Genomic DNA, 8,888 nt, shown 5'->3' with positions numbered 1-8,888 from the left:
AGCTGCTGCGGGAAACGCTCCACGGCGGCGGCAATGACGGCGCGCACAACCGCCTCCACGTTGACGCCTCGCCGCCCCGCAGCGTACGACCAACCCGCGAAGCCGTGGCGCGCGCAAACCTCGTCGAGCGCCGCGTGAGAGGCCCACGATGGTGGTGACGGGAGACCCGCGAGGAGGTCATACTTGTTAACAACAAGCCAACACGGTGGATTTGCATCCCCCTCCCCGTCCCCTTTCTCTTGCTGTTGCTGCTGGCATTTGGAGGCACCGCTGCTGCTGCTGCTGCGCCGCGGCTTCCCCCCCTGTGGGACGAAGATCTTCTGCGCCACATCACTCTTCCACGAGAGAGCGCTCGTGAGGCTTTCGATATTGCTACTCATCTCGCAAAAAATGATCACTGCCATGGCACCCGTGTAGAAGATGCGTGTCATCTTCTTTGTGCTCTCCTGTCCTTGGATGTCCCACACCTTCACAATCGCTGGCACGTGTGTCAGTGGCCACTCTATTTCCCCCTCCTCCCCGCCGCCTGTCGTCCTGCTGCTGCTACGGGTGCTGCCGCTTCTGCCGGCCATTGCTGCCGGGTAAAAGGCGGGGAGGCGCGGGGGAGTGATGGCGTACTCGTCGCCAAAGGGGTTCTGCAGCACTGCATAGCTGCTGCTCCCCGCCAGGGCGTTGGAGGAGAGACCAACCGGCGTCGGTGAGCGACGGCGACGGAACGTAAACTCACCCGTGCTGCTCCTGCTGCCACCGCCACCGCCACCGCCGCTGCTGCTGTTGCCCTCCACCGCCACACTCTCCGTGAATGGCACTGGTAGAGCGCCAACAGTACACGCCTCATCTCCTTTGGGCGCGGTGCCCTCATCACATGGCGGAGAGGCCATTGTAGTAGTCGTTTCTGTTGTTTCAGTGCAACTGTTGGGTTCGAAGTAGGCGCTCGGAGGCACCGCAATGGACATTTCGCGCCGGTGAAACTCCATCTGAATCGTCGTCGAGAGATGCAGAGGGCACTCGCCTGTCTCCCAGTACCGGAGGAACGTTGTCTTGCCAGTGTTGGCCGCGCCGACGCACACCACCTTGATGTCGAGCTCCCGCGCCACACTGCTGCCTCGGCTTGACAGCGTATCGGTAGCCGCAGCAGTAGTGGGGGTGGCGGCGCTCGTGGAGGAAAGCGGCAACGACTTGGATCGTCGCAGCATCTCCGCACGGCTGCTGCTCCTTCCGCCCTTCTTCGTTCCTTCCTTCCTTCCCCACCGCAGTGGCCGACGTGCGAAGATGAGGTGGGACGCGGAGAGATATTCACACAGGCACTGTGGCTGACACAAACACCCACGCACACACACACACACACACACACACACACACTGAAGTACGAGAGCAATGAAGCGCACGACAACGCTCCATGGAGGGTGCTCCTTTTTTGTTTTTCTTTGGTTGGCTTCTGTTGTTTCCTCCCATCCTTTTTCTTTTCTTTTTCTTTTTCTTCTTCTTCTTCACTCCTCCTTCGTTTAAACGAGTCGGTGATGCCTTACGGTTGACGGGCACCCCTGCTTTCTTTTCCTGCTTTCATTGCCTTCGTGCATTGATGTCGCTCGTGTTATTGTTTGCCCGACGTCCGTCGGAGGCGTTCCTCCAGCGACAACTTCTCCATCCGGTGCCGCTTGCGCGCGACGTGAATGGCCTTGTCGCTGCTTGCGAAGAATGCGCGATTATCCTTCTTCGCCTCATAAAACGCGACCTGCCGCTGCCCCTGCCCCTGCTGCTGCTGGTGGTNTGTTGTTTTGTTTGTTTGTTTTCCGTTGGCTGCCGTCCGCCGCCTCAGCCTCGTCCTCTTGCGCGCGCTGCCGCCGCCGCCGCTGCTGCTGCTGCTTGCCGCTACTCTGCACCCCATTCAGATGCCTCCGCGCGTCATCGTCATCGTTGTTGTTACTGCTGCTGTGGCCGTTGTGCCTGTCTTCATTGTCAACGCTGCCGTCGTTGCTCTCGGCGTCGGGGACGATGGAGAAGAGCTCGGACTCGTACCGCTGGCGCCGCTGACTTGCTTGTGCGCGGCGCTCGTTGATGACCTGCAGCAACTTGGCGTACTCCGGGTTGGACGGGTCCAGCGCAAAAGACGCGGCGCTGCTGCCGTTGAACGCCTTTTGGAATCGCGGGTCCGCCTTCGCCGCTGCCAGCACTTGGCTCTTCGCGCCCGTTCCCCCCGCCGCCGCATCGGCAGCAGCAGCAGCAGGAGCGTCATCAGCGTCGTCGGCGTCGTCGTTGGCAACGCGCTTGAACTTACTGATGCGGTTCTCCCAGCGCTGCTGCGTCTTGCGCTTCGCGTTCTCCTGCACATAACGGTTGAAGGCGCCGGGGTCGACGACGGCCTTCAGCTCGCGATGCAGACCGTTCTCGATGAAGGCACCGTGCATGACGGGGCGCACCTTCCCACCCGCGAGGTCCTCCGCAGTCATGCCGAGTGCATCCATCTCCTCCTTCGACACGAACGTGTAGTCGTCGTACACCGTCGTCATCTCCTTCTCCTCCAGCTCCTCCGTCAGCACCTCGAGGAACGACGCCCACCGAGGCGCCACGCCGAGCTGTGGGATGAAGTGCACTTGCACCCGCGGCGCGTCGCAGCAGATGCACACCACACCGCTATCACTGCACTCGTACGGCTCGACCATGTTGTGCTGGCTGCGCAGCACGCAGAAGTCGGTGATGTCTGCAGGGGCCTCGATGCTGGTGAAGTTACTGCCGTCCTTCTTACTCCACACCTTCAGCGAGCGGGTGTCAGCAGAGAGCACGTGCGTCGCCTCCCCGGTGGAGGTGCTTCGACCTTGGAAGAAGTACGTCTTTACAATCGGGAGTGAGTTCATGTGGTCCTTCACAATGAGCGGCTTCTGAAGCCGAAGGTCGTACAGCAGCACGTGCCCTGACTCCGTACCGCAGCTAAACAGCAGCCCCGTCTCGTCATCGGCAGCAATATGGCGCAGCTCGCACGTCTCATCAATACCAGAGGAGGCACCTGGCCCAACAGCTCTTAGGCGTGCTGCACACGTTGCTGCGCGACTGTCCCACGCCTCCACCACGCCGTCCACACCGGCGCACAACACCAGGCCGTGATTCTTGAACACCTCCACGTGATTGACACCCTCCGCGCACTGCGTCTTATAGCTCTCGACGAAGCCGCCAGTCTCGAGGCTGAGGCGGAAGATCTCATGCGAGGTCCCACTCGACAGCAGCTCGGCGGTGTACGGATGGTACGCGAGGCAGCGCATCGTGTGCGGCACCCGCACGCGATCCACAATGGCCGCGGAGTGGTGCACAGTGATCTGGCGCCCCTCGCCGCGCAGCGCGAACTTGCGGAAGTCGGGCGAGAGCGAGACGCCGCCAAGGATCGGCATGTCGGCGTTGAAGCTGTACTTCATGCTCAGCTGATTCACGTCGAAGCACTTCAGCCGCGGGGGGTAGTCGCCTGCGGCAAAGAGGTGCGTTCCGTTCGCGGTGCGGAAGACGGTGCGGGCGAAGTGCGGAAACTCGAGATCGTGGACGAGCTCAATGCGGTGCTGGCCACCGGCGAGCCGCTTGTTCTTCTTGCGCTCACTCAGCCATTCCGGCAGCGACTTGCCGGCGGTGAGATTGTACGTCTTCACCTTGTTGTGGAGCGCCACCTGCATCCTTCGCCCACCCTACTGCCCACTTGCGAGTGCTATTACTACTACTACCCTGCAGACACACACACACACACACTCACAAACACAAAACAAGCAGACAATAACGAACGGCAACACAGGAGGACAGCAGAGCATAGTAGACTATTTGGAGCAGATAGATGCAAATATAAACAGTCTGCAGAAAAGAGAAGGCAACTAAGAGAGAATATGCGTGTGTGTGTGTGTGAGAGAGAAAGTCACCCCTCTCCCTTTTCCCCTTCCTCCCTCCCCGCAGTACATTTAACCATCGGCCTCTTTTTCTTCTTCGGGGGAGCGGGAGGGGAGGGGACATAGTCGCACTTAAAGCCTCAGACGCCAACCCCAGAATGCTTATGATAATGATGAATAAAAGATCAACAGCTGAAACGGTAAGGAGGGGGCGGAGAAGAGTCCAAGGGACGCGCCCGCCCCCCCTCTGCCTCTCTCTCTCTCTCTCTCTCTCCTTCGTGTGTGTATGTGTGTGTGCCTGAGCCCCTCCTTTCCTCAACTTCCTTCCTTTTTTTTTCAGGTTTCTTGTTTCTCTCCTCTAGCACCTTTCTACTTTATATTCGCCCTTCCCCCATCTCTCTCTCCCTCTCTCTCTCTCTCTCTCGGTCATGTTTCTTCTTATTTTGTTTGCTTGCTTGCTTCCTCATTTTCCCTCTCTTTTCCTGCGACCCTTCGCGTTTAGTCCACGTCTGTTGGCTGCGGTCCGGCGTCGGCGTCGGCGTGGCCATCCTCAGCAGCGCCGGGAGCCGGCTCATGCGGCCGCTCAATCGTACGCTTGATGTAGAACGCGGAGAGAATCGGGTGGGCGACCTGCTCGATCTCCTTGTTCTTGGCGTCGTACTCCTCCTTCGTGGCCTCGGGGTTCGCGTCGAGCCACGCCGCGGCGGCGTTCACAACCGCGTGGATCTTCTGCCGGTCCTCCGCGCTGACGCCGCTCTCCACATCCGGCTCGCTGAGGGTGGCGCGGAGGGAGAAGGTGTAGTTCTCCACCGCGTTGCGTGACTCAATGCGCTCGGCGTTGGCACGGTCCTCGCCGGCGAAGCGTTCCGCCTCCTCCACCATCTTCTCAATCTGCTCCTTTGACAGACGGCCCTTGTCGTTGGTGATTGTAATCGCCTGCGTCTTGCCAGCCAGCTCCTCCACGGCGCTCACAACGAGGATGCCGTCAGTGTTCACGTCAAACGTCACCGTAATGCGGGGCTTGCCGCGTGGCGCGGGCGGGATGTCAGTGAGTGTGAAGGTGCCGAGGCACTGGCACTGCGATACCAGCGGCCGCTCGCCTTCGTACACCTTAATCTCCACACTGCGCTGGTTGTCGGCGTTGGTGGAGAATGTCTGTGACTTCTGTATCGGCACCGTCGAGTTACGCGGGATGAGGGCAGACATGACGCCGCCGGCCGTCTCCACACCGAGTGAGAGCGGGGTCACGTCGAGCAGCAGCAGGCCGTCCGTCTTGTCCGAGCGGCCACCGGCGAGAATGTGCGCCTGCACTGCTGCACCGTACGCAACGGCCTCATCGGGGTTGATGGAGCGGTTCGGCTCCTTGCCACCAAAGAAGTTCTGCACGAGCTGCTGGATACGCGGAATGCGCGTGGAGCCGCCAACGAGGACGACGTCTTGCACCTCGCTCGGCTTCATCTGGGCGTCCTGCAGCACCTTCTTCACCGGCTCGAGGCAGCGCTCGAACTGATCGCGGCACATCTCCTCAAAGCGGGCGCGTGTGATCTTGGAGAAGAGGTCGCAGCCTTCGTACAGCGCGTCTATCTCAACACTGGCGTTCGCAGAGCTCGACAGTGTCCGCTTCACACGCTCGCACGCTGAGCGCAGACGACGCACCGCCCGCGCATTGCCCCGCACGTCCTTGCCGAAGCGTGTCTTGAACTCCGTCGCGAAGTAGTCCACGAGGCGGTTGTCGAAGTCCTCACCGCCCAAGTGCGTGTCGCCCGCCGTCGCCTTCACCTCAAACACACCGGACTCAATCGTCAGCAGCGTCACGTCGAACGTGCCACCGCCAAGGTCGAAGATGAGCACCACCTTCTCACCCTTCTCCGCCTTTTTATCCATGCCGTACGCGATGGCGGCGGCTGTCGGCTCGTTGATGATGCGCAGCACCTCCAGCCCCGCAATCACACCGGCGTCCTTCGTCGCCTGCCGCTGCGAGTCGTTGAAGTACGCGGGCACCGTCACCACCGCCTTCTTCACCTGCTCGCCCAGATACGCCTCCGCCACCTCCTTCATCTTCCCCAGCACCATCGCGCTGATCTCCTCCGGGAAGAAGGTCTTGGTCTCGCCCTGGTACTGCACCTCGATCACCGGCTTACCGTCTCGCACGGTCACCTTGAAGGGCCAGTGCTTGAGGTCCGACTGCAGGTCGGGGTCGTCGTACTTGCGGCCGATCATGCGCTTCGCATCGAAGATGGTGTTCGTTGGGTTCATCGCCACCTGGTTCTTCGCCGCGTCGCCGACGAGGCGCTCGGAGTCAGTGAACGCCACATACGACGGTGTCGTGCGGTTGCCCTGGTCGTTCGCGATGATCTCCACTTGGTCGTTCTTGAAGACACCCACGCACGAGTACGTCGTGCCGAGGTCGATGCCAATTGCAGAGGATGCCATTCTCCTCGCTTACAATTCCTTTTTTTGTCTTTCTTTCCTTCGTTCCCTCTTTCTCAATCTCTCAATCTCTCTTCGCTCTCCGTGTGTATTCCAGTCTGTCTGTTTTGCTTTTACTCAGTCGCCTTCTCCGTAAAAAGCCAACGCGGGGTGTGGCCTCAGCAGTGTTCTACGCGCACGTTCTCTGGACGTGAAGGGGGCGCACAGCAGACAAACACGGAGAAAGGGGTAACACGACGACAACAACAACAATGCCATAAAGAAGCAAAAGAAAGAAGTAAAGGGCACAAACCCACACATACATGGATGCTCCCTCAACTGTATGCATACACCCACAAAACAGTAACACCGCGAAGAGACGGGAAATAAAACAGTGGACTAATGGACACACAAGGCTCTACGGGGAGAGCTTCACAACGCATAGGGGCGCCTTCCGCCGCTGCTGAATTTCCAGCGTCACCCAGTCCGAAGTAAACACTCGCATGATTTCCAAGGAGGGCATGCCCTCAGTGGCAGTGGTGGCGGCGATGCTCATGTCGCTCTTCTTACTAGCATCCTTCTCCTCCACTGGAGGCGGTGATGGGCTACCTCCATGGAGGATGGACCTCTGCACGCTGTCAGCACGGTGCCGCAACATCATCATGCCGCTAATCGCATCGCGTCCGTTCATTTCATTACACACGGTTGTGAAACCCCACTGAAGCGGCTGCTGCTGCTGCTGCTGCTGATGTCTCTTGCGTTCTCTTTTCTCAAGTGCATGTCGCTTTGCCGCAAAAAGTTGATCTTGCGCGTGACGGAGCACCTTCACCATCTCCTGTAACTCTGCCTGCTGCTCCACATCCGCCTGGGTACGGCCGTCTATCAGTACAACGACCTCCTTAATAGGTAACGCGCCACAGTTCGTTGTGTCTCCGCGTGTGTTCCATGCATTTTCTCTGCTGTTGTACTCTTGCCCTCGGACCTGCATGAGAATAAGATCGAGCAGAGCTGCGGGGGACGAACACGACGTGGGAGCCGAAGTTGCCGTGACAGAATTGGAGGTCAGCGATGCCCCGACGGCGCTCTCAGACGTTGCCGCAGTTGCTGTTGTAGAGGTGGTGCCACTTGGTGGTGCATTGCCGTCCATGTCAGCGCATGTCACCCACGTCACGATGCCACCACCCGTCTCCAGGATATTTCGCATCGATCGTGCACGCGAGAGGCCGACAGGGGTGTCAGGTGAGACAAGAACGAACCACTTGCCGTCAAAGAGGCGATGCCCATTTGCCTGACGTTGCTGTCGACGAATGCGGCACTGTTTTGCGAGCTGCAGACTGCTGCGCGGCGTCTCTGGCGGAAGCAGCTCCGGACACCACTCGTAAGTGGAGAGATCACGCAACGGGAGAAGACACTGGCGTGCCTCACAGTCCTGTAGAGCCTTCGGGGTCACCACCCACACCCCAGCAGCAACAGCAGCAAGGACACTCTCACGCTGTGTCAGTTGGTGCGTCACAAGCACATCTGCACCTCGAACAGAGTACGCGAGAAGCTGCACACGTGTCACAACACCTGTCATGTTCGCCTGGCGATGGAGGTGCGTCTGCCGATAAGACCCTTGTTCATCACCTCCCATGCTGTTCCTACTGCTACACGCTGACTCGCTGAGTCTCGTGCAGGCGGCTGCCAAGCGCTCCCTGTCTGGCACGTCGTGGAGAATATGCACTCGCAATGCACCGCCACCCAAATACCACTGCGATAACGCCGACGAGGTCGACGAAGAGACATCAACGTCTCTGGGTGGAAGCAAAACCCGCGATGTGCGTTCGGGTGCCCGACTGTTGCTGCCGCTGCTATAGTTGTTCGTATCTGGATCCCACTGCCGTGGCATTTCCAGCGCAACCGCAATGCTCTTGCCATTGGTGCCCATCCGGCTTTGTCGCGTGCAGGAACGGTCATCGTCGCTATCACTCTCGCTTCCCAGGACGCGTGTCTTGTGCACCGGCGTGCAGGCGTGACTACAACTCACCGTCGCCACAGAGCCAGGTGGTGGGCTCATCGTATTGTGCAGCTGCTTCGGCTCGTCCTTGTCTTGGTCCTCCTTTCTCACTGATTCCCCCTTGCTGATGGGGTTCACCTCTTCGACAGGCACTATACCGCCTGCAGACGCAACAGCAGGCGACAGCACCCGTGGCACGCTGATACGCTGCCGCCGCGGGGTCCGCAGTGTTGGCCGCGGGCAACTCTGCCGCGCCACGCTGGTGTGGCTGTCGTTCAACACGTCGCGGTGCAGCCGTGGCCGGCACGGTGTTGAGGTGGGCGTCGTGAAGTCAAACTGGTATCCGGCGCCTGAGTGCGGTGACGGCGACACACCTTTCGTCACCGTCACCTTAGCGGTGCTGTCAAACGGCAGGAGCGTGACATCGGCGACATCGACGCATCGCCGCGGTGTGGCGGGTGGTGTCGCGGCGGAGAACGTCACCACGGGGCCACACCCCTCCACCTTTTCCACCTGCTGCCTCTCTTCTTGTGGCTCGTCGCGGCGGGCCACAGGGAGCGTGTAGGGTGTCTCGTCGAGGAACACACCCCACGCCACGCTCGCCTGCAGCCACTCGATGCCCA

The 8,888-nt window shown here is 59.9% G+C and overlaps 4 protein-coding genes across 4 annotated transcripts; all 4 read right to left on the bottom strand.

Moving 5' to 3' along the window:
• Window positions 1-2: 2 nt before the first annotated feature.
• Window positions 3-1,196, bottom strand: DQ04_07191030 (putative ras-related protein rab; the record flags this gene model as incomplete). The annotated part of the gene is made up of 1 exon (XM_009315060.1): window positions 3-1,196. A coding segment is annotated over one exon (1,194 nt), but the record flags the coding sequence as incomplete, so codon positions are not given.
• Window positions 1,197-1,721: 525 nt separating this feature from the next.
• Window positions 1,722-3,656, bottom strand: DQ04_07191020 (ribosome biogenesis protein ENP2; the record flags this gene model as incomplete). The annotated part of the gene is made up of 1 exon (XM_009315059.1): window positions 1,722-3,656. One exon carries the CDS (start codon window positions 3,654-3,656, stop codon window positions 1,722-1,724), a length of 1,935 nt encoding a protein of 644 aa, XP_009313334.1.
• A 702-nt stretch (window positions 3,657-4,358) lies between these two features.
• On the bottom strand, window positions 4,359-6,293 carry DQ04_07191010 (heat shock 70 kDa protein; the record flags this gene model as incomplete). The annotated part of the gene is made up of 1 exon (XM_009315058.1): window positions 4,359-6,293. One exon carries the CDS (start codon window positions 6,291-6,293, stop codon window positions 4,359-4,361), a length of 1,935 nt encoding a protein of 644 aa, XP_009313333.1.
• Window positions 6,294-6,687: 394 nt separating this feature from the next.
• On the bottom strand, window positions 6,688-8,325 carry DQ04_07191000 (hypothetical protein; the record flags this gene model as incomplete). Its single annotated transcript, XM_009315057.1, has 1 exon — window positions 6,688-8,325. The coding sequence occupies one exon, from the start codon at window positions 8,323-8,325 to the stop codon at window positions 6,688-6,690; it is 1,638 nt and encodes a 545-aa protein (XP_009313332.1).
• Window positions 8,326-8,888: the final 563 nt, after the last annotated feature.

The sequence above is a fragment of the Trypanosoma grayi genome, assembly GCF_000691245.1.
Source record: "Trypanosoma grayi strain ANR4 Tgr_719_V1, whole genome shotgun sequence".
Lineage (NCBI taxonomy): Eukaryota > Euglenozoa > Kinetoplastea > Trypanosomatida > Trypanosomatidae > Trypanosoma > Trypanosoma grayi.
The sequence above is the reverse complement of the archived record's forward strand: the minus strand, read 5'-3'. Positions and strand labels throughout refer to the sequence as shown.